Here is a 26,626-nt window from a genome sequence, read left to right on the forward strand (position 1 = left end):
CCTTTAGTCCTTAATACTGTGGATTGCCCCCTTTAGCTTCAAAGACAGCGTGCAGTCTTTTGAAATAGTTGTCTATGAGTCCCCAAATTCTTGCAGGTGTTATAGAGTCTTGCATGTCATGACTCATTTTTATTCAAGTATTGTATTTTTCCAGAACAGTCTGTATTTCTCCTGTGGGTTTTTCTTTGTATCCCAAACAATTCTTCTGGCAGTTGTGGCTGAAATTTTTCTTGATCTACCTGACCTTGGTTTGAAATCAAGAATTTCCACTTCCATTACTTTGTTACGCAAGTCACTTGTGACAGTTCTTTTCTGCTCCCAGAGTAGCCTGCTCAGTGCATCCACGTGAGAGCTAACAAACTCATTGACTACGTATACACAGACACTAATTGCAATTTAAAAAGCCAAATGTGTGAGATATTTCCCTTTAATTGCCATTTTAACCTGTGTGTGTCACATTGTGTGTCTATAACAAGGCCAAATATTCAAGTGTATGTAGACTTTTGATCAGGGCCATTTGGGTGACACCGGTTATCATTACAATTTAAAAAAAACTATGTGATAATAATATGGCTTCATATGACCACTAGTCCTAAATCAATGCCAACATTACACAATTTCTGTCAGGGTATCAGGTCCCCACCGCCGCACTTACCTCCTTCCCGCGCCGCATTCTCCTCTCCATGCGCGCCGCCGACACGGAAGGAGGTCCAGCGTGGTCAGCCTGCTTGCGGACTGACACTCGCTGTCCCTCCGGGCAATGGATGTCTCACCTCCCCTATATAAACCCAGCAACCACTTCACACAGGGCTTACTTGTTAAGCTGTACACATGTGTGTTACCTGCTACCCTGTTTTGGAGAATACCTGTATTTTGACCACTGGATTGTAACCCCGATACTGCCTGTTTTCTGCCTGTCTCGACCCTAGGACCGTGCCCCCGACTATTCTCTCTGGATTTACCCTTTATGTACTGTTGCTGGACCGCTTCCTGCGCTACGCTCTACATCCGGACCTGACAAGGCCGCACTCAATTATAGGCTGCACCCTTAAAGTTTGGTGCTATTTTAAAGAACATTTTAGTTTTAAAGAAAAAATATACATGAGCGGAATAGTAAAATAGTATTTTACCTAATGAACAGGAACACATGTATTTTAACATTTTTGGTATCTATTATGCAGTTAGTCAGCATATATTATATACAAACAGAAATTTGGAAAACCAATAGCCATTTTTAGGTCCCTCCCTCTTACTTCATAATGCACCTTACTTCTAGATGTGCCCTCTAGATATGCCACTCTGTCCCCCGATATGACACTCTGCCCCCCCATATGTGCTTTATGCTCCCTAAATATGCCACTCTGCCCTTCCCCCAGACTTACCAAAGCATCCCCAGACTCCCTGGTGTCTAGCGGGGCAGCCGGTGGACGTCTGCGCTTAGACAACCCCTGCTGCTGCTCGCCACTTCCACCGTGGCTTCTCCTTCATAGAAGCCCCGGTGGAAGTGCCAGCAGCATCGGAGGTTATCTGCGCGCATCGCACAGAGGTTCAACGTGTGATACGCGCAGACAACCTCCGCTGCTGCTGGCACTTCCGCAGGGGCTTCTATGTTGGAGCACTGGAAGGTAAAGTCACGCCGGTGCTCCATTATAGAAGCCCCCGGGCAGCAGTGAGGGTTATCTGCATCGCGCAAATCCCCACCGGCTGCCAGTGAGGAGGATCCAGGTCCCCCGCAGGGCTTACCCGCAGCAGGGCTAAATGGAAAAAAAACTGCCACGAATTGCGCTAAACCCCAATTATACGCCGCACCCACACTTTAAAGACTTAAAGGGGGAGGGAGTGTGGCCTATATCCGGGCAAATACGGTACATAATTTTATGTATATACACATAGATATATGTAAGTACACATATAATTTTCATTACCATCCACTCCTTTTTACTATGTTGCTATAGTAACACATTCCATTGTGCTGGCTAGTCCCTTGACAATAAGGTTGACAGAATTCTAAGGCTTTAAAGTGCCATTTCTCTACTGTGAAATGGTATTAAAACAAGTTAAGTAGCAGACCTCCATGACGACTAAGGAAAACAAAAAGAAACACACAACTATGACAAATAACAATACATTATTTTTTTTGTTAGATGGCAATAGACTTGTGCATGGTGAGAAAAATCAGATATTTCAAATTTCATTTCCTGACCAAATTTGGTGCAATACTTTCAACAGGAGAACTCCCTGTTGCCTTTCTGGACTCACATTTCAACAAGATTTATTTCAAGCAGCAATATCTTGAGGATTTGGAAGATTTGCAGACTAGATTTTGCAATGCAGAACTAACACCTTCAGAACCAGCAGCACAACAACGAGTAGACACACAGCATGCTATAGGACTGAATTTCAACAAAAATGACACACATTATTCAAACAGATCCCTCAGAGTAGGGGAGGTGAAGCACAGCAGTAGGGCAACGGGTAGGCACTGTCAGAAAGGCACAAAGAGCCACAGGGTATGGGACTAAACTTTCCCAAAATTTTAACAATTTTTGTAAACTCCCACAGAGTAAAGAAGGCACCTGCAGCTGCAGGACAGCAATTGGCAGAAATAATATTTTTTTAAAGAGCCCTAAAATAATCAATTATTAAATAAAAAAAGATTGAAGAAGAAAAAAAAACAACAGCCTTCTGCTGTAGTCCCAGTAGGACAATAAAATAAATGTATAGTCTATCCAGCTTTTTCAATCTACCCTCAGACCAGCACTAAACCTGTTAAAAATAAGGTTAGTATAAATTCAAATTCACAAGTCCAAGTGCTAATTTTTTAAAGGAGGTTTCTTTGGAAATCTGCTTGCACTCGACTGGAACCTCCAGCCCTCATATGCACTTTAACTTATATGATAGCTGCATGGCCCCTGGAAATGCATGAGGTGATTTTGTAGAATTTAGCACTTCCACCCCCCAACTACTTGCAGTGCCTAATGCATCTCTGACAATAAAATGTCATGGAAAAGGAAGGTAGCTCCTTCAGCAGGGCTGCAATGTCTAGGACAGGTAATTTTTTCTTCTACATTTTTCTTTAGAAGGTGTACCAAGGACAGATTCATTAATATAAATAAAAGGTCAGTTAATGTCTCATTTTTACATATGCTATTTAATACGTCAGCCATCACACTGAAGATAATTAAATTATATGATTATGCAACATTCATTAAAGATGATTAACAAGTGGTTGTTTGGCACATTTGATGAATACAAGTCAAGGTCAGTTTCACCAGCAACTAAGTGAACTGCTTTGTTTTAATCTAATATCCAGTGCCTAAAGTACTCACCAATGTGCGATTTACGATTACATTTACACTTTTGGAAAATGTTGGTTCTTCATTCTGTCTCTTAATATTTTGTAATCTTTGATATACATCTGAAATACAAACACATAGCACTTTATAAACGTTGAATTACTTTCTCTATTGCTAGTAATCCTTTATGTATTGCATCCTAATAAGAGTGCATACATTGCATACACATTGTGCATATCCATGATACATGAATACGAGGTCCCTAGAACACTGTAGACTAGAATTATGTTCCAGAACATTTTCAAATTCAGGAAATACTGAATGAGTTATCTTCTTAGGTATGACGCACGTAGTAAGTGCAAGAAGACAATATTCTATAGCTGAACTATAGTACATTTCAGCTCACATCACCTTTACATCCAGGTTCACTTATAGTGCTGAATTGACGCATTTCACTGTGTTATGTATAGCTTACCCTAACAAGATAAATCTCACAGTTTATGTATAAATCTCACATTTTATGTATATTAAACTTTAACTACCAAACCTGCAGTTTTTACTATTTAAAATAATGACTTGCATACCATGGGTGTAATAGCAGACAAAGGGTAACTTGGTTACACAGGGTGCATAATCCAACCTCTCTTCATTGGTGTGCAATATCCTGCACTCTTTCGAGTTCCCTAGAAAGAAAAAAATATATATTTTCAGAAATATAAAAGCCCCAATATAAAGCTATTAATTTGAAACTGATTTTCCAAAAAATGAATTAAAGATCAAATTATTTCCCCAGTGCTGTCAAACATTAATTTAATGAAATGTAATTGATAAGTCCCAACTGATCTTCTTATCTCTATTTTTTATAGAATGAAGCTATATTTTGCTGTTGTTTTTTTCATGATCACTTTTCTTGAGGACTTGACTGTCAACAAAGGTCCACTATTTGTTGCAAACAAAAGCCAGAGTGTTACACAGATTCCTTTTCTAGATTTATCACCAAAAATAACACAAAATATATTCTGCCATAAAAAAACATTTAAAAAGTAACACAGAATGACATTCATTGTTGCATATTATAGTGTTTCATGAAATAGTTCATGGATCTCGTCTGTCATTTCCATTTGTAGTTATTGGTGCAACTGCAAAAACAGAACTGGCACTGCCTGTCTTATCTCTTATCTATTACTAGACACCCAACAAAACCAAAGTAACATAATATGGTCGGTCTTCAGAACACTAACAGTCTAATCACAGGTTGCTCCAAACATTTTTGGGGAAATGTTTTTCTGCTACATTTCCTAAACACCTGAATGCCCCGTGAAGACAACGGGAAGACCATAATAGTTTAATACACTTTAAAAAATACTGTTGGCACCAGTTACATATGCATTACTTATAACCCCCAACCATACTATTCTCTTTCTCCTTCCTTATATTTGTATTTCAGATTTTATACTTAATTCATGCAAAATTAGTAATAAAGACCCTTACCTGGACACACAAAGGGAATTTCAGTTTCTTGCAAAGTGGGTTCTATTTCTAATTGTTGTTTGTTCCAACTAAATATAAGATCTTTTTCCAGTAGACGGCAGGATCTGACCTGTTCTATCTCATCATTATTGAGGACCTTGCTCCACATGTTCAAGCCTGTAATATTACCACTGAATGACTCTTTCTTTTTGAAGGTTCCTCCAAAGGAATCTTGATCTTGACCAACAATAAACCTTCCACCTTTTATAATGTCCTGGGAGGCAGAAAGTTTGGTAGATGTAGCTTTCTGTTTTCCATCGGCATAAAGGGTCCATGTACCATTTAATTTTAACCAAGTGACACAAAAGTGATGCCACCGACCATCTTCTTCAAACATGACTGAGTACGGCGTGTGTTGCCCATGCACTATTATCGCAAATCTGATAAATCCATCCTTATCAGTAATCCCTCGTAGCTGAAACTCATTGAAGAAATCTGGCACAGCGTAAGAAAATATAGTTTGAAAGTCTCCATTTGTGCTTTTCCATTGGACGTATGCGCAGACCGTAACTTCTGCTAAAGGTTGAAATTCCACCAGTAACCTTGCATATTTAGTATCAGTCTTGCTCTTGAACAACAGGGCTCTGAGTGGCATGATCCCTAGAAATAAAAATGGAGACTTTTCACAATGTGATCATGGATGGCAACTGTCTTCCTGCCTTACATGGACTGTGTCTTAAAGCATTTGATAGAGGAGTTAACAAGGAAGGAATCTGTGCTGGATTTAATATTTACAAAAGAAAACTTGATTTCAGATGTCTCTGTAGGAGAATGTTTGGGCTCCAGTGATCATCAATGTGCAGTTTAATAAGGAGAGAGATTATGTTGCACCACACTAAAACCAAGTTTTTTTTTCTAAAAAACATGGATTTCCCCAAAATGTAGAGACTGGTAGGTGAGTCTTTGATGGTCTGGACAACAGGATGCAGTCCAGGAGAGATGGAACTGTTTAAGAGATGTCCTTCCAAAGGCAGCAGAATATTGCATTAAACTTGTTAGCAAGAGTAAATGAAAAAGGAAGCAGCTGTGGTACTCTGCAGATGTGGCAAATATATTGAATGAGATTCTTCTCGCTCAATAGATTTGCCACATCTGCAGAGTACCACAGCTGCTTCCTTTTAAGCTTTTAAGAAATATAAACAGAGTCACGGTGAGGAAGATGGGAGAAATTGCTGGGTTTACAAAAAAAAAGTTGATAAAACCTTTTTTAAATATATAAGCGAGAGAGAAAAACATAAACCAGGAATAATTATTCTAAAGACAAATCAAGGAAATTGTATAAAAGAGGATAAAGATCTAACCAAATGCTTCAGTTTTGTGTTTATAGAATAAGATGAAGCTGAGGGATCCTTGTTAGCCAAGACAAATAGGATGAAACGTGAACCAGTTGTATTTACAGAGGAAGAAGTTCTACTTGAACTCTCCATAGCAAAAACAGATAAATCTATGGGACCTTATGGAATACACCCAATATTATTAAAAGAGCTTTGAAGTGTCCTGGAAAAAACGCCAGAGGACCTATTTAACCAGTCACTAACGACAGAACTAGTTCCAGAACACTGGAATTTGGCAACCATAGTACCATTGTAGTAGGTAAGGCTCGGCCTATTACAGACTAGTAAGCCTTACGTCAGTAGTGGGTGAATTAATGGAAACCATGCTAATGGATAGGATTTGCATGGTTTGCATGGTTTGTATGATCAGAAACAGCACAGGTTTACTACAGGAAGATCTTGTTAAACTAATTTGTAGGTGTATATTCTGAGGAAGGGCTTGTCACTAGTGGGGTACCTCAGGGATCAGTATTGGGACCTGTACTTTTAAATGTTTGTATTAGTGATATTACAGAATGGTAAGACATGTCTGTATTATATATATATATATAGTATATTATGCAGATAATACAAAGGTCTGCAACATGGTACACATTCCAGGTGGAACAACTCAAATTGCAAATTACTTAACTAAATAAGAAGAATGAGAGTGTGGCAGCATTTTAATGTTGATAAATGTAAAATAATGCACTTGGGATGTAACAATCCCAAGGCAGGATTTAACATAGGGGTACTGTTCAGAAGAGATTATTATTTCTGATGACTTAAAGTAAGCAGACAATGCAATAAAGCGTGGGGGGAAGCAAGCAGGGTGCTTGTATAGCAAAAGGCATTAGTAGCAGGAAGAGCGAGGCTTTATAGTTCTCTGGTCAGGCCTCACCTAGAGTATTGGGTACCGTTCTGGAGATCCCATCTCCAGAAAGATATTGACACATTGGAGAGAGTCCAGAGGAGAGCTACAAAAATGGTAAGTAGTTTGCAGGACAGAAACTATGAAGAAATATTAAAGAATGTATGTATGTATAGCTTGGAGGAAAGAAGAAAGAGGAGGGGGTGCAATAGAAACAAATAAGTACTTAAAGACATTTAGCAAAGTACAGAGGCAAGCATATTTGAAAGGAGGAACATTGTTGGAACAAGAGGTCAAGGTCTAAAACTGGAGGGTCAGAGGCTTAGATGTAATGTAAGGAAGCTCTACTTTAGTGAGGGGTGCTGGATAAATGGAAGTGGGGGAGGCAAATACAGTAACCAGTAATGTGATAGACATCAAGCTATCCTCACTATAGGACCTGACCAAAGGTTGATAGGGGATTAAAACCCTTACATCAGTTAAAATGGGCAGACTAGATGCGCCAAATGATTCTTATCTGCCATCAAAGTATATGTTTCTTTCTATGTTTCTATGTCTCTAAACTGGTGGTCTTGAAGCAAGCCATGAATAGCAAAGATTAAGTGAACTTAATTCAACATTTGATGGAAATGTCCCACTTTATGTATACTTACGTTCTTCAGATGGATTCTTTCTTTTGAGCCAAGTGGGGTGTTGCCACTGGTAAGATAGCAGCATTTTTTTGGGAAGCTTGTGACTACCTTCTGATTCAGACAGTAGAGAAGCAAACTTGTGCTCACAGTATTTTTCGGCATCCCCCTGGTCAAGAGGTTTGTTGATATATTCATACACCCCTTGATATGTTTCAATGAAAGCCACATGTGTGTCTGAACCTGAAAACAAGTAGTGCATATTCAGTACAAAACAAGGCAGGTTATAATGATGGGAATGCAGGTAAAGGAGCAGGGCTGCACTCGGGTGGGTAAACCATTGACCTTTTTAATGATGAAGTACAGACATGTGCTTCCACCTTTTCTGATCTTTTCTTTGCAATCAAGTGTGCTAGATATGACTAACCTGACCTCCCTCATGGCCTAGTATAAAGGTGTACGTTTACTATTATGATTAGAACTTTTCCTTGGATATTCAAACTAGATATTCAATGATGGTACATCCAAAAAAAGAGGATTAGGTGTCAAGGAATCATTTATTTTTTTCTTGGACTTGGCCCTCTGCTGCACAGACACTGGTTACTTAGGAATAACATTTTGGACTGTACTTGATATTATGATTACAATACAAAGAAAGAGGAAGAACAAAACTTACCAATACTTTGTGAATGGTTGTAGCCCAAAGCTGTCCAGGAACTGCTCAGTCCGCAGACCTATGTGTAGAATGGAAAGTTTCAATAATAGTATAGTCTCCTCAAGTGACTTCACCAGCACTTAGACAACAATCCTGGGCAATGCAGCCACCTCTTTTTATAGGGTGTGCTAAGGCATATCACACTACACTAATAGCTTACTAATGTACTAAAGTCTGTTTTATCAGTGTTTTGAGACATATCATTCAATGTGCACTTGTCCTCCACTAATAAGTACATCTACAATGTAGTGAGAATGACATATATATATGCTGTTTCAGGTAGATCATGTAATGTGTAAATGTATGTAACAAAAACATTAAGGATGAAATCATAATGAGAAGTTTTAAAAGTGATAAAGATGTGCAATGTTGCTTGCACACTTTCCTTATTGTGAACACAAGCAAATGTGCTTAGGTTGCTTTTTAGTACTGTAGACAAACTGACAATGCATTGCAATGTTTCACTTATGATATAGTTATTTGAATTAACCCCTTAATGACAAAGCCCGTACATGTACAGGCTCAAAATACATTGTTTTCAATGGGTTTAGGGACCGTCCATTGTCCTTAAGGGGTTAAACAACAGATGGAACATGACAAGGAACGTTACAACAGCATTTATTCACTGGGTTTTAATTTTTAACTCACAGGATATTAATTTTACAACTTATTGGATCATGTAACACCACTTTGAAAGTATTTTTCCTTCACTGGACAGTCAGTTTTATTGGAAGCTGAGAAGGTTTACTAAGATGTGGCACACTGGAGAACTTCCCATTCAAGAAAAAAAATACTTTACATATTTTACTATCCCATCTGAATGATGTACCAAGGTAGAGGTAGGAATCTAGATATTCAACAACTTTAATACACCATTTATAGACTGTAAGACTTACCAGTAATATATGGAACAAGTGTTTCTTTGTACATTCCCCATTTTTAACCATTCTCAAATTCCCAAGTTTGTGCAATCTATGAAAGAATGAAAAACACTGTTTAACAATAGTACTTAAACATAAAACTATACATTTTTAAGCAGATAAAAACCCCTCGGCCTATCTAGTCTGTCCATTTGTCCTGCTGCATTTACAGCAAAACATAAGCGCTGCGTAAACTGTTGGCGCTATATAAATAAAAGATAATAATAATAGTAATATTCAGTCATTGCTCTTGTCTTATATTCAGGATAGCTATATATCCCATGATTTCTCACATTCATTTATTGTATTGATACTTCTGCTGAAATATTTACATGTAAGTCTATGTCAGTCATATATTAAGCAGGGATTCAAAACTGCATTGACCGTCTACTTGCTGCCATGTATCCTAACAAAATGCCCAGGTCCTCTGGCAGAAAAACAGCCTCAAAACATTTAAAGAGACACCACTAAATTTAACTGTAGGCATGAGGTACTTTTCCATACGGCTACCTCTCTGTGTGCAGCAAACCCACCTCTGGTGTCTAATTGCCAAAAAGCTCTATTTTTGTTTGATGTGACCATGGAACCCAATCCCTTTTTAAGTTCCAGTAGTGTCTGGCAAGCCTCAAGATATTTGAGTTTTTTCTTAAAACCCTTCCAAACAACTTGTGGTGATGTAGGTGACATTTTGGAGACTTTTTCACCCCAAAACACAACTAACTTCTGCAATTCTTCAGCCGTGATCCTTGGTGATTTCTCGGCCACTCGAGCCATACTCTTTACAGTCCGTTGGTGCAATGTATTATTGCTCTGATGGTGTAAATGGGCATTTGCAATGCTTTTGCTATTTGCATATAGCCACTTCACATTTTGTGAAGCTAAACAACCTTTTTCCCACACATCACGGCTATATTCCTGGGTTCCTCCTGGACTCCCTGGCCCACGTCCTTACACATTATTAGGGAAGGGCACTGTAAGCTCAACCCATCTACCTCTCCTTTCTTCTTTTGATAAATAAATACAACCCCTCAGTTAAGCTATTTTTCATATTTTGCCATTTAGTGGGAAAATTTCTTCTTGGCTCCAAAAAGCGATCATATTTCTCTTTGGATCAAGAAGCTCCAAAATATTAATGTTTATTCTATCATTTATAGCCCTGTATGTTCTACTTTTCTAGATATATATATATATACACATATATATTTTCTGGATATGTATATATCCAGAGCCTTTTTTAATCTATTGTGTTTGATAGCACCTACTCTCTTGGCAGTGAATTCCATACCTTTATTGTCCTTACTGTAAAGAATTCTTTCCTTTGTTGTGCACGAAATTCTTCTCTTTCAGTCTCAGAGGGTGACCTCTTGTTCTTTGTACATTTCTGCTAATGAACAGGTCACTGGAGTGCTCTTTATATTGGCCCTGCATATATTTATACAATAACCCCCTTAGATTCTGCTGTAGTTATTATTTTCAGGATGACTTGTAGATCTATGATTTGATGTTTGAATGTATTGTAGTGTTATGAATCCCTAGCAACCATAACAACTGAAAGTATGATTAATTTGAAAGCTTTTCAGTGACTGATTTGTCCCCATACAAAGCCATGCCTAGTGAAAGCACCGAACATGACCTCACTTCGCATTCAATTAATTAGTTGGGTATATGGCTAGTTAATAGGCACCATGTCAATGCTGTTCCGTCATCTTAACTGAGGCGCCTATCATTTTTGTAACTCCAGCATGTTCACCTTGCAACACCAAACAGCTAAGAAGTTGTCCAACCTCTGCCCACACCCCTCCTTGGTCAGATCACACACACTCCCCACTTCTAGATGCACACTCCAACACAGGTGTCACATGATTTGGCCACATAAAATGTTGGGGGGTTAAACAGGTCATAATGCAAATAGTCAGTCATGGTTAGCATTCTTGTAATGAAGGAACCTTCATTAGACACACACACACACTATTGATTTTAATACCAAAGTCTTCAAGACTTTCATCTCAGCTTAAGCATATAGATCTCAATTAAAATCCTTTAACTTGTTTTCTGACTAGGATATACAGCTCTATATTTAATATTAATAAAAGTAAAATAATGCACTTGGGATGTAAAAATCCCAAGGCAGACTATAGCATTGGTGGCACTGTGCTGTCAGTAACAACGGAAGAAAGGGACTTAGGAGTAATTATTTCTAATGGCGTAAAGGTAAGCAGACAATGTAATAAAGCATCTGAAAAAGCAAGCAGGATGGATAGGGAGAGGCATCAGTAGCAGAAAGAGGAGGGTGATTATGACACTTTACAGATCTCTGGTCTAGCCTAGACTATTGCGTACAGCTCTGGAGACCCTATCTCTAGAAGGATATCGACATATTGGAGAGAGTTTAGGGGAGAGCTATAAAAATGGTAAGTGGTTTGCAGGGCAGAAATCATCAGGAAAGGTTAAAGGGTCTTAATATGAGGGACGTTCGAAAAGTTTCCGCACTTTTATATATATTTTTTTCGAACGTCCCTCGTATGTATAACTTGGATGAAAGACGAGAGAGGGGGGAAGCAATTTAAATACTTAAAGGGATTTAACAAAGTACAGCAAGCTTATTTGAAAGGAGGAGCAATATTAGAACAAGAAGTCATGGTCTAAAGCGTGAAGGCCAGAGGCTTAGATCTAACATAAGGGAGATAAATGGAAGAGTCTCCCAGCAGTAGTGGTGGAGGCTAATACAGTAAGTATGGGATAGACATAAAGTTTTCCTCTCTATAGGACCTGACCAAAGACTGCTAGGGGTTAAAACCCCTTCCATCAGGAAACATGGGCGGACTAGATGGTCTATCTATTCTTCCCAACTAAAACCACAAACAAACAGTTACCAAATGTCATAGACTATTTTTTTTGAAAGACTAACCAAGGCTTGTACGGTATGTTAACAGACACAAACATCTTGACTCTACAATCACAATCATGGCACCTATCAGTGGGTTGGATATATTAGACAGCAAGTGAATATTTCATCCTCAAAGTTGATGTGTTAGAAGCAGGAAAAACGCTATTTGGTGTACCTTTAAAGCAAAGAGGATACTTAATCAAACTTAATATTACCTATTATAATTATTACCTATTATAAATTATCCGCTGGACATAAAAAACATCCCTCTAAAATTTATATACAATCATTGGCAGAATTACAAATTAAAATTAATAAGAAATGAGAGGATAATATAAATAAAACTATAAAAAAAGCTTAAATGCCCCTTTCAAGAGGAACGAGCTAGAATGGGCAATAGACAGATTAGACCCAGTCAAAACACCCGGCCTTGATTTGGAAATGCGTTTTTTAAAATATTCAAACAAATTGTCTCCCCTCAACTTTTGGACATGTTTAACGAAATTCTCTTGGCAACATCTATCCCTAGAGCGTTATTAAATGCAATTATAATACCAATATTAAAACCTGATAAAAATCCCAAAGAAGTTTGAAATGATAGGCCAATCTCACTCATCAATCTTGATCTGAAGATTCACTCATCTATTTTAGCTGAAAGGCTTAAAAGTGTTATTCCATCTTATCCATTAAGACCAAGTGGGGTTGATCATCTGGTAATAAAAATTTCATGTGACTCTTAAGACAAACTAATAAATTATTAAAAGAATGGAGAACGAAAGAAACTTTGTGGTGGGGCAAAATGAATATATTAACTTCATATATTATTGCCAAATGGGATTATCTTTTTAGTATGCTCCCTTTATCTGTCACAAGACCTTGGCTAGATATGGTTCAGACCAGTTTTTCTGCATTTGTTTGGAAAGGTAAGAAGCCTATATTTACAAATTACAAAATTTAGACCTTCTATCAGAGCCATGGAACACCCTTGAATTGGAAGCCGTTGGGATCAAGAATTTAGAATATTACATATGGCTGAATAGTGACAAAACAAACTCAACTTTATTGTTAAATAAGAACTTGATAATGGGTCAAATAATAATGGTGTGGCATTTCATCAAAAAGGAGATGGGCCTCCAGAATAAAGTTCCGGACACATGCAGAGTGAGATGTTTAGAAGATAATATATTGGATATTTCATTGAAGGAATGGTATAAATTGAGAAACCACCGTATCTCTCAAATATTAGATGACCGTAACATGGTTTCATTTCCAGAGATTGCCCGAAAGTGGTCATTACCTAACAGGGAGATATTCAATTATTTAAGGGAACACTCTATTCCTCATGAATTATGAGAGAAAAACGTACATCCGTACAATGAAAAGTAGACTATTTGTTGAAAATTAGTTTTTTGCATATGGACAATATCTAACCAATCAGAACTTCATAAGGAGGACAGGAGGACAATCTGTTCACGTATCTGAGGAAGCAACAAGCAAAACGCGTCACAGCTGCCGACGTCAGGAGAGGGGAGGAGTTTAGGAGCCACTATTCTCCTTTTTAAGTTTGCTGATCGCAAAGAGACGCGGGATGCTGCGAAACCCGCCATTTTAACTACATAATGGATGGTTTTACTTTTTATGTAAGTTTTTGCTTCATTTTGTCTTAAAGTATATAATTTCTACTTACCCTCAGCTCTCACGCTGTGCTCTTTTGGCGTTCCACAATGCAGCACCATTTATAGTCCGTTTGGAAGTAAGAAGGAGGAGGTCATCTAAGTCAGATTTGTACAACACACGAATATACATGGGCTAGAGTCCACCTATTCATTATCTTTACACATATATATATATATATTTTGGATTACACTTTTCTTATTTTTCATGTTCTGGACTTGATCATACATTGGACTGATTTTGAAGATTTCGCATTCCATCTTTTGGGTATCAAATTTGTATATATTTTTTTCACACTAATTTGTGTGTGTGTGTTTTTTGGACGCGGTCACCGGTGAATTTGTTTTGTTTTCACTATTTTAGTGAAACAACAGTGGGCTTTTGTTTCTCTAGGTGCACCAGCAGCACTATATTTTTATTTTCATAATTCTTATTTTAATTCTTATTTATATTATCACTTTGCGCGTCACTTATTTGTTTTTTTGTTACTATTTAAAAATAATCCGGAGATTAAGAACCTCTTGTCAAAAATGTTATGTTATAAGAAGGTTAAAAAAAGGCATTAAGTAGATCTAAGGAGCTTATTTTCTTAATATATAATTCAGAGATTAAAGCAATTAGGTCTTGGAAAAATAATTAAAGAGTAAGATTGGAATTGATAATTGGAGTAGATCTTTGGTACGAATGAATAAGACAATCAATTGTCTTAACATTGTGGAAAATCAATATAAATTAGCAAATAAAAGGTATTTTGCCCCTAACATACTGTCTAAAATGTACCCAAAATGTGTGGCTAACTGTTGGAGATGTGGAGAAGGTTCATTTCTACACATATGGTGGGGTTGTTTATTTGTCAAAGAATTGTGGCAATGGGTATTTGAAACATTCTACCAGGAAAAGAGATTGGCCCAGAATCTGGAACTCACTCTGTTACATTTAATTTTAAATCATTTGTCTCCAAAACACTCCTCCGTTCCAATTTTTTTTTCTCGTAGATTTTCTTGTATTTGCAACTATGGATGAATCCCAAATTAGATTTGTTGGTATATGGAAGTTACAAGTGTTATATTATATTAAGTTTTATTGCATATCTCATTGAATTGTCAAACTTTTTTTATTTTCTATTACTTTCTTTCTTCTCTTTTGTACAATATATTTGCAATAATAAAAAATAATATAAATAAATAAATAAATAAATAAAAATAGAAGCATATTGTGATGGCTAGATGACTGGGTGAGAGTATCTCCAAAACGGCAGCTCTTGTGGGGTGTTCCAGGTCCGCAGTGGTCAGTACCTACCAAAACTGGTCCAAGAAAAGTGGTGAATTGGCGGGCAAGGCTCTCTGAGGCATGTGGGGAGCAAAAGCTGGCCCGTGTGGTCAACAGATGAGCTACTTTGGATCAAATTGGTGTCAAAACACACAGTGCCTTCCTTGTTTGTTGCCTATGGTACTGCGTAGACCAGTCAGGGTACCCATTCTGACCCTTGTTCACTGCTGAAAGCACCTACACTGGGCACTTGAGCATATGAACTGGACCACGGAAAAAATGGAAGGCGGTGGCCAGGTCTGATTAATCACATTTTCTTATCTGGAGAACACATGGCCCCAGGATGCATGCATGGAGGCCCTACCTTCCAATTTACGGGACTTAAAAGATCTGCTGTTAACATCTTGGTGCCAGATACCACAGCACACCTTCAGAGGTCTAGTGGAGTCCATGCCTCAATGGGTAAGGGCTGTTTTGGCATCAAAGGGTGGACCAACACAATATTAGGCAGGATCGGTGTAATTCTCTCACTGTATTAATCTCTAACACTACAACTACCGCTTCTCATCTTAGACTATTGCCTCTCGCCCTGGCATTTCTCCTCCGTTATGATTGTTTTTTTCTCAGTCATACCCCTTTTGTCTATCACTGCCAATGTAAGACCAACTGGAATATTTCATGCTTTTGTGACACAGTATTGCAATTGCTACGTCCTTTTAATAACATCGGGGAATTGCAACTTACCACCACAAAATTAGCAGTTTTTTATGTCCCATCACTACGTCTTCCTTACTCAAAAAGCAAACAGAAATAGGGTGCAGGTTAAGATATCACCAGGTAGACGGGCCCAGGACTCATTTGTAGTTTAACACCCATGACCCTTGTTGTTTAAGTACTAACATTTTATGTGTGCAAACCAGGACACCTTCACTAGAGGTGAAGCGGGGGGTGGGGCTAGAGGTAGAGCAAAATCAGCTGCCTAATTTACCCCTCCTGCCAAGTGGTAGGGGTGATTGAAGTCGTGCTGCACTGCAAAAGCAGACCTCAATCAATGTCACAGATGGCTGGACTGGTCAGGGGAGATAAGATGATCTCCACATCCTCATTATTATCCCCACTACCAGCAGTATGAAATGGTACGAAGCAGCCAAGTGCATTCTGATAAATATTTCATTGTTAGGCAGAGACAGGTAATGCAAATAAGTTACAATAATGTCTGAAAAACTATAGAATGGTTTAAAAACTGTGAATAATTTACTTTTGATTGCAGCAACATTTTGTCATCAATCTAAGCCAAAAAAAAAAAATAAAACACAAATACAAAGTGGTAAATGTCACTTAATTCCAACAATACATTTGCTGGGCATGATATTAATTCTCTGCAAAATGCTAGGCCAGACAACCCTATCTCCCAGCAACCAGATGCCTTCTGTGTCGCAGAACAAAAAAAGATGTAAGCAAATAATATGACCACTTTTCATTCAACAAATGAAAAGAATACACTGAAATGTTGCTGTGAGATAACATTTCCAACTGACTTTCTGCCTAAGTCTGTCGTCAATTTAAGGGGCCGAAGTTTCAGAGAAAGTAAAGGGTTTTATGATATTGAGACAGAGCGGGCAACAACCCCTTAATGACAAAGCCCATGTACGGGCTCAAAATGCATTGTTTTCAATGGGTTTTGGGACCGCCCATTGTCCTTAAGGGGTTAATATGGCAGAACGAAGGAATTGTTTTTTTCTTCACTGTGGTGGAAAACAGCAATAAACGTTTCAGTGGAATTTATATGTTACAGACAAAGTGTGAAACAAGGATTTTACTATAACATTTATAAATAACACCGAAATCCTGGTTATGTAAAAAAAAAAAAATAGCTAAGAACTTGAGGTTATAAAATAAGAACTAAAAATAAAAATAATAAACTTTTTTCTATTATTTTTTGCCAAATCTCCACATATTTTATACTTTTAACATATACACAGAAGTTGCTTCAAATAAAGAAAGGTACACTGGCAGACAATTTAGTTAGTATTCTAAAAAATAAGTTTTTAGAATAGAAATTACATAGATTAGCTATTTAAGGGGGGTTTTTTTACATTAACAAATATTTGTAGCAAACTAATCCACCACCGCCAGACCTTTCTTAATTTCCTAAAACCACTTTGCTTTTTATTCATTTTTGGCTTATTGTTTAAGCAAAATATAATTTCTGCTTAACGGTTAAATGCCATTTAATGACATTCTGGCACCAGAGCAACATCACAAACAGTTAAGCCTGTGCATCAAAATGATCACTCTCAGCTTTGTATTATCACCTTGGTGCACAAACAGGAGTTTTTCATTCTAGCTGTAATTCCGTGACAATACAAAGGGTCAATAAATTATTTACGACTAAGCCATTGTTTAATGTAAAGCTGCTTGCTTTTGTGTGGGTCATAAAAATGGACGGCAAGCATTAACTATGTTATTATCATGCTAATGTGAAAAACCTGTTAGTCATTACATTTGCAAACAGACGCATGGAATTTATCAACATATCAAACCCAAAAGCATTATATTATTTTAAAAAAACATTATTGGGTCTTATTTGGAGTCAAATAGCTAAATGTGGAGCAAAAAAATATCTAATAGTTTCTTTGGTGTCACTTTATCCTATATTCTGTAAATATGTCTCAATCGTTAAAACGTAATAGAGCAGTCAACAGGAATGTAGCACTTCTATTAGCCTTAAAGGAATAAATATGGCTTAATCCTTGACAATGTATTGTGTTACGAAATAATTGCAGGGTTAATGCAGCAAGATGAGACTCTGCCACTTATTTACAATCAACCTCGTCGCTTAAGGACTTTGCATTATTCAATTATTGCCTTGATGGTTTGCACACTTAAAAACAATGCAATAAAATGCATTATCAAACCAAATGGTCACAATGGAAATTAACACAACGATTATAGTTTTATTTAGTCCCTTACTTACCAGACCACTCTACAAAACAAATCTGCTATTAGAAAGGTAGTGCTCATCTACAAGGTAATACATTTTTTATTACTATATAAGTATACCAGGTACATTAAACTCATTAATTGGATAGTTTATACAGATACCAAGCTGCGGACCAAAACTCCCATGACATCCAGCCAGCATTCGGCTGGTTCACATAACCCGGAATGCCCAATGTTGCCTACCGCTGCTTTATAGGTAATACCCAAATTAACAACACACAACAATTAAAACTAAAAAAGACCAGCAATAATTAATAATCTGTATAAAGGTGTAATGTATCCCGGTGTGCATAATGTACCTTGAAGACTTTCCAATTCTTAGCTGATGATTCTTAGCTCTGTATGATGTAGATCTACAACATGGATGTATATAGCTGCCATGACCCAAAGTATATATTCCGAGGTACCCTGCCTAGGAATCAACAGTCAGGCAGTGACTTGCCCAATATACTGTTGGAATATTTTTTACTTCACTGAAAGAGTAGAAGATAAGTGGAACAAACTTCCAGTAGAAGTGGTACAGGATAACACAATAAGGTTATCATAAATACATGACCAAGGGGCAAATACGTTTTGGGGTTGGAATAGCGCAACAAACAATGGGCAAACTAGATGGGCCAAATGGTTTTCGTGTACCATCAAATTCTATGTTTCTATTTTGACCTCAATGGCGGTGACAAATGTGATGAAAAGCAGACAATTTATATCCCTTTCCTTGTTAAAGAGTAAATTCAAAAATGCATACATTTTATCAAAAGCTTAGTGAAACCAAGTAATGAAAAGAAATCTTCCAGGTATCCCCTAAATAGATTGTAGGATAATATGACATACATACCTAGAATTGCACGCAGACCGTTTTTTGTCTTCCTCTTTACTTCCCCCAAAAACAAGATGTGAAAATGCCTTGTTTAGGAGTCATGTGTCCTGCTGCTGATGTGAATCCAGGCAGCTGTGCGTCTGCTATTTTCTTTCTTCTGTCTTAGTTCTGGGGAAGTTTTTTGTGTTTCAGATGCAAATAAAACTAGTCCTGTGCGGCTGAATACATGGCTATTAAGCCAGAGAACAGAGAATGGCATTCTGTCTACGATCGCACACAAGAGGGTTACTACCCTCATTAAATCAGCATGCTTCTGAATCTTTTTTTGTGGGCAGGTAAATATTAGTGTGTGATACAAATAAATACATTAAAAAAAAATTACTTTGCAATCAAGAAGTAATTTCATTAAAATTATTTGATTGAACTAGGAGACAAAGACCAGAGGCACCAGACTATATCGCCTAAACTCAGGATGTGGGATAGAGCAATCTGAGTTCATGGTCTTTCTTTTGCCTTGCATGCCACTTAGGTAGTCCTTGTTTTCTACCCAGCACTGAATCCATACATGTCAGTCATTTGTTCCCGTAAGGATTTAAGACATTCTAGAGGAAGGGGTGCTACAACCTTATCTATAATTGGTGCAAGAGTACCTACCATACCAAAGGTTCTATTTTTGAACAGTATGTATTTGAGGAGAATAAGCATTTTCATTTGTTATATAATGTATAATGAATAAGTGCTCCTGTACCTTATTTTATGAAACATTGGGAGACAGACCTATGTATTTCACGTAAACAGTGGCATAAGACCTTTATCATGACTCATACAGCCTTTATTTCTTCAACAATGCAATAAGTTGCCTTACACCCTTATACTCATGAGGGTATAAGACTCCAGTGGACCCTTTAGATAGTTGCCAGTTGGGTAGAGGCATTTTTTTCATATTGTTTGGTCATGGGATAAAGTAACAAAGTAATTTAGGTTGAAAAAGTTGAAAACGAATGCAAACAAACCCTAATTAAGCTAATTTTCAAATTTTGCCACTCAGGGGGGAAAGTCCTTTTTGACTCCAAAAGTCAATCAGATTTCTCATTAGACCAAGAAGCTCTAAAATTGTAATGTTTATTCTGTTATTTATAGCCCTGTATGTTACTTTTCCTAACAATATAAATATATCAGGTCTTTTTTTTGAAGGCATCTATTGTATTTGATAGCACCCCCTCTCTTGGGAGTGAATTTCATACCTTTATTGCCCTTACTGTAAAGAATCCCTTCCTTTGATGTTTATGAAATCTTCACTCTTCCAGTCTTAGAGGATAACCTCATGTTCTGTACATTTCTGTTAATAAACAGGCCGCTTGAGAGCTCTTTATATTGGCCCTGTACATATTTATACAATGCTATAATATCCCCTCTAAGGCGCCATTTTTCTAGTGTATATAAATGCAACTTTTTAATTCTCTCATTCCCTTTTCTCATTTTGAAGTCCTTCTTTGCAGCTTTTGCTGGTTTTATAATGTCGTTTTTAAGGACTGGTGCCGAGAATTGCACTGCATATTAAAAGTGAGGTCTTACCATTGACTGTTGAGGCAAGATGATACCCCCTCCAGTGAATCCAAAACATACTTTTTTCTGTTCCTCTTTGTTGGTAATGCTTATAATTTATATATAAATGTGTCTGCATCTACAGGGGAAATCTCTACGGGGAAATGCATAGGGTGTCATAAAGGCTGAGTGGGCTGGAAGTGGTGATCACTGATTTTTGGTTGGGTCCCTTATATGTCCATGAATATTATACAGTTGTATTCTTGACTCATATAAAATATAAAGAACACATATAAAATATAAAGAGTATATATAAAAAAAAATATTTTAATGACAGAGGACAGCGGCTGTGGTGAGGCGAGCTGGGGGCACTGCCCTGACTGAAGCCCTGAGCAGTGTCCTGTCAGGAATTGGGAAAGCGGGTTGGGTAGGAGCCCAGTTGCAAGAGACACCTGGGGCTCTGTCTGTACCCCACGATGCATGATACTGAATGGGAAGGTATTGAAAACAGGCTGGATAGTTAGGAAACAGTCTATATTAGAGTGTGCTGGCTGATCAGGTAATACAAACAAGACTAGTTTATACAGCGCAATAAGGCACAAAAAGGATACAGGCTGTGGGTAACACAGGGGTTGGAAAGCGTCTTAATTGGGTGCTGTGGCCGGGAACATAGTTGAAGTCTTCTGAGGAATGTTGTGCCTAGATGGTACCTCAGACTCGGAAAAGGCACCTTGGACAGGACTCTGTAGCCCGACTGGTGGGGGGGCCTGCTCTCTGTAGCTGGACTGGCAGGCAATTGGAGACCCTCAGGCAGAGCAAATGGCAGGAAGCCTTCGGGAAACAAGACAGCAGTGTGCTGCTATACAACAATGCAAAGGCCCAGACTGGATGAGAGAGCAGGTATTTAAGGACAGGGCTAACACCCAGGTAATGTGGCTCAGCTGTCCAGAATAATAGCAAAATAGGTGCTCCCTAGAGGGAAGAGTGGCCACTAGTGGCTGCAAGTAGGCATGACAGTAGGTATATAATAGAATACCAGCAGGTAGAGAGGAGCCCTGACACGCCCAAGGTAAATAACTATCTGTTTCTAATACTACAAAATGCCTAAACCCTTGAGCATGTGTTTTTACATGGCAAGTAATGCTTTGTCTTCATCAAAGAGCACCATGGTATGCCAATGGTTAATTGTGTCACACCACACAAAGAACCGATACTTTGGAGCTTGGGGAGGAAATAATATATAAAAAAAGACACAAAGAAAACACACATGCTTGCAGTATGCATTCCCTTTTTAACACTGTTACTGTTGTTCATTTAAAAAAACAGCCAAATAAAATACTAGACAATAGAGCTAAGGAAGCCTGAATCTTATTTCAATCTAGATCTTTGTTTTTGAAAACCTTGGAGTTCATAAAGAAAAATACAAAATCAATGAAATCCCCAAAACTCATCTGCTACAAAAGTACCATGGTACCCTTATAGTTTGTGAGTTAAAACATCAGGCATTTATTAATGCAGCAGTGGCCACCAATGCATTAACCTTCCAAGAACTGAAATGAAAAAGCGTATTCTTGAGACAAAGCATATGATTATATACATTTACCCAGGTCCCCATTATGATTCATAGATATATAATTTAACGTACATGTCATATTTGATTTGCACAGGTGATGTCTCAATGCCAAAATGTTCACAAAAGTATCCGAATATAAAAAATAGAGACTTTAGTTGAAGTTGATATCTTTTACTGGGCCAACACGGAAAAAGACATAAAATTACTTAAGCTTTTAGGACCTCAGGAAACTCATCTTTTTATGTGTTAGTCTATAAAAGGTATCAACTTTGACTATAGACTCAATTTTCTCTTGAACTAATACAGCAATATCCATATTTCTTATTCAGATATCACAAGTGCAAATGAATCACATTAAAATCTTCTTCACATTAATGTGGTGTATTCAATTAGGGAAATGGAATTTGTACGTTAGGAAACATTCCTGAATCACTGTCAGCTAGACCTCCTAACAGGCAGCTAGGGTGGCATGGGATACGGAATGAGCAGATACTTGCTTTGCTTAGATACAGTATCTCACAAAAGTAAGTACACCCCTCACATTTTTATAAATATTTTATTATATCTTTTCATGTGACAACACTGAAGAAATGACACTCTGCTACAATGTAAAGTAGTGAGTGTACAGCCTGTATAACAGTGTAAATTTACTGTCCCCTTAAAAATAACTCCACACACAGCCACTAATGTCTAAACCTTGGCAACAAAAGTGAGTACACCCCTAAGTGGAAATGTCCAAATTGGGCCAAAAGTGTCAATATTTTGTGTGGCCACCATTACTTTCCAGCACTGCTGGGCATGGAGTTCACCAGAGCATCACAGGTTGCCACTGGAGTCCTCTTTAACGCCTCCATGATGACATCACGGAGCTGGTGGATGTTAGACACCTTGCGCTCCCACACCTTCCGTTTGAGGATGCCCCACAGATGCTCAATAGGGTTTAGGTCTGGAGACATGCTTGGCCAGTCCATCACCCTTACCCTCAGCTTCTTTAGCAAGGCAGTGGTCGTCTTGGAGGTGTAGTTTGGGGTCGTTACGAGATTGATCTCACTGTCCCAGAATTGCCTGTGTGCCATAAGAATAAGAATTCTACTACTCAAATCAAAACTTCCCTGCCTTCAAACACAACTTGAGTGTCCATACCTTCACTGAATATACAGTGTTGCCAACTAGAAATTCTATTGATGTAAGCAGCTACAATAATGCAATTCATTTGAATAAAATAATGGTTGCCAGGAGACTCTTCTTTCCTTTTGGCCTCTGACCACTCTGCTATATTCATCATGTTAGACCATTATTCCCCTTTTGTGATAAAATTGTATGCTTAGGAGAACTAAACACACATGGATCAACAAAAGACACCAAATAAAAAAAATAAGCGATGAATCATTGAATTGTCAGAGCATATTCTGAATTAAATAACATAGTACAGACTCATTTAGGGGACCAGGAATCTGCACTACACCATGCTATATTTAATTTGCCAGTCACAGAAGGGTGTTAACCCTATAATTTGTTCCCCAGTTTTATTCCTTAGGATATCTTATAAAACTTGCACAACCCATAAGTTTATAAAATAAATATACTCCACTCGCATTTTATTACAAGACCTACTTTACAGATTAATATCTTATAAAAGGGCGATATGTGTTAAAATAAATGTATGGATTTATTTGCAGTAGTTAAAAGATGAAAGAAAGAGACAAATTAAACCTGATCCCCGTAAATGGATAGATTTGTTACACTACAAATTCCTGGTATACCTTCTAACATAATAATGCTAATAATAAAATAGCATTATTATGTTAGAAGGTATACCAGTAAAAATAAAATATAAAAACAAAGAAAGTGGACATTTCAGTCACTACATGAGGACTCTTGATAAAAGAGTTTCTACTGGGCTGGGCCCCAAGAATTCTGATGGTGGTCTTAGGATTTACAATAAAAAGTATGTGCACGACAGGGAAATAGTAAAATACTGTTTTTATTATAGTAGCACATGCAAGAGCCATGGAGTCTTTGCTTTTTGGGGTTAGGAGTAAGACTTGGTCTTTGGAAGACAATCCCACCTGATATAGTTATTTAGTCCTTGACCCTAGGTTGACCCTACTTGCCCTACTCAGTAGCATCCAACACATGGCTGTCAAGCAGGACACACTAGACAGCCCACTAAATAAAATTAGTACAGAAATGATCCAGTCACAATCGAAATACTGGATGGTGCGGTAGGCCACCCCTGTGGCATTATGTGCAATTGCAAGAGCAAGGAACTACACAAGGTGCATCTGGAGCATATACAACTATGATGTCGAATGCAGATTTTTTGTCCTGCACAACTCTGCTCCTCGAGGGCAAACAAGCCACAATTTTTGGACTAAGGCTATTTTTTTCTATTTAACACTTTTTATACTCACATTTTATTACAAGATCTAATACCTTATGGAAGGGCGAGAAAAAATTATATAAATGTGTGGATTTATGTGCTGTAGTTAAAAAAGATGAAAGAACAGACAAATTAACCCCGATCTACCCTTTAAATAAATGAATGAATTAGATCAATTCTATATTAGTATTTAGGCAGTAGGTGAAAAATATAGCATATCTTTGGCTGACTCAAAGCATTAGAAGAGAAGACCTCTTTCACAACAATATAACAACTGACAATAACATTGATATGGCCTGTTATGTACAATGTACCCACAGTGATGCATGCAGTTTGACATCTACCTATAGATTACCCCTTTGGATTGTGACAATTAAAAGTAAATTGCTGATAAGCCTTCGGTCGTAATATGAATAGCAAGGATATGTTGACTATCCCGTTGCTCTCAAAATCTCTCATCATCCAGACAGGTACAATTGTGAATTCTAACATGCTTTAGAAGTATCAAAATGATAATTTGATTATCCAAACATATCAAATAAAAAAACAAACATTAAATCTCAGCATCAAAAACATAAAACACCATTCTAACACTGAAAAATCAAAACTTGTGTTTCTTAATATAGTGATTAAACATAAGGTATAAACTGATTTTGAATCATATGGTTGCCAAAGAATTGTGAGATGAATGTGACATACATGTTGTAGCTCTACAGCATTAATGGAAAGTTTGCATGCATCATAAGATCACTGTAATGTCTATTTTACTCTTCTTTATGAAATATGGTATCTGCAGCTGGACAGTTATTATATTCTATTTATCTCCAGCAACTATAGTAATTGGTGTTCAATCTTTCCCCATATTTGAATGCCTCCAGGGGAGCTTTCGATTGTTGGGTAGGTGGAGCACCCCAGAATGAAGGTAATTAGCACTTGCCAGTGTCTTGACCAGCTGTAATAAATCTCTAGAATATGAATGCAGCTCACGAACAGATGGCTCTATGTCTTTTGTCAGAACTGAAAGGTCACAATTGAGACAAAAGTCACCAATCATCTGGTACAATGTGCAAAATGCCATTAGTGTGAAAGAGCACCACGTTTGGAAAACCCCAGCATTTGTATAGAATGTATTATCTCAACTTTGTTTTCATGTTGGCCACCATGTGAGTACAGCAAGAAACATCCAAGTATCTATATACAGGATGATCATTTTTATAAGCACATGCATGCATATCAATACGTGTACATTTTGTAAAAAAAACAATATGAGGAAAAAGAAAGAAAGGGAAAGACAAAGCTCCTTGCTATACTCATTACACCTGAACTTATCAGGAGGTGATGACAAAAACACAGCACTGGAAAGGATAACATACCTATACCTACCATATAGGGAATGGACCACCTCAGTTGGACCTCTTGATACCAGGGATAGATGTTGATCCTCCTTATCTGATCCCATTACCAACCAGGTACTTACAAAGCTGTTCAGCTGCTACTGGTAGGACTTTGTTTCAAGCCTAAACTGGCCATCAAGCCAAACGTCTAATTTGGATACACTATGTGTGGAGCTCTCGAAACACACCTCTTCTCTCCTCTGGTTAGTTCCACCCCAAAACCTGTATTTTTTTAATTTCTAGATGGAGCTAGAAATACATGTAGTAAACACAATTGACAGTATGCACCCCAGATACAGAGGTGTTAAGCAGAATCAATATTTACCAAGTGAGTAAAAATCAATCCATGCTCTAAAGAGTATTTCTTGTAAGAATGGCACCCATTGTCCTGCTGTAGGACAAATATATGTACTTGAATTGAGTAGAGCTAAGAACCCACTGAATTCAATATAATATACATTCTCTTTACTGATAGGATGTAGGATGCACTTCTAGCAGAAGTGGTAGACATAAATACATTCCAGCAAACAGATCATTCCCATTTACTTTGCTAATCACAGAGTCACATAACATGGACAGACCTCAGTATGGTTCAAACTTGAACCGAGCTTCTTGGGAAGAATGCATCTGCCTGTAAGTAAACAAGAAAATAATAATAAAAAAAAATCTTTCCATGAATGTCTCTTTTTATGTATTGTTGGTATGAATCACTGATTTTGGTAAATGTTTGACATCTGGTCAGTCTTTGAACGTGGCCAATTAATTTTACCCTATACATTTTTGAACAGTAGACACGCCCTGAATATT

At 37.6% G+C, this 26,626-nt stretch overlaps 1 protein-coding gene across 1 annotated transcript in view; it reads right to left on the minus strand.

The window, feature by feature from the left end:
- The window catches only part of ADGRD2 (adhesion G protein-coupled receptor D2), an 80,213-nt gene extending 61,016 nt beyond the window's left edge, over positions 1–19,197 (minus strand). The window contains exons 1-7 of the mRNA XM_053473854.1: positions 18,943–19,197; positions 9,251–9,326; positions 8,316–8,373; positions 7,664–7,882; positions 4,788–5,426; positions 3,881–3,979; positions 3,330–3,418 (exon numbers count right to left, since the gene is read on the minus strand). Of these exons, the coding sequence (XP_053329829.1) occupies positions 3,330–3,418; positions 3,881–3,979; positions 4,788–5,426; positions 7,664–7,882; positions 8,316–8,373; positions 9,251–9,301 (1,155 nt within the window). The 5' untranslated portion in view covers positions 9,302–9,326; positions 18,943–19,197. The remainder of the gene's footprint in view (positions 1–3,329; positions 3,419–3,880; positions 3,980–4,787; positions 5,427–7,663; positions 7,883–8,315; positions 8,374–9,250; positions 9,327–18,942) is intronic.
- Positions 19,198–26,626: the final 7,429 nt, after the last annotated feature.

This window comes from Spea bombifrons, chromosome 8, assembly GCF_027358695.1.
Source record: "Spea bombifrons isolate aSpeBom1 chromosome 8, aSpeBom1.2.pri, whole genome shotgun sequence".
NCBI lineage: Eukaryota > Metazoa > Chordata > Amphibia > Anura > Pelobatidae > Spea > Spea bombifrons.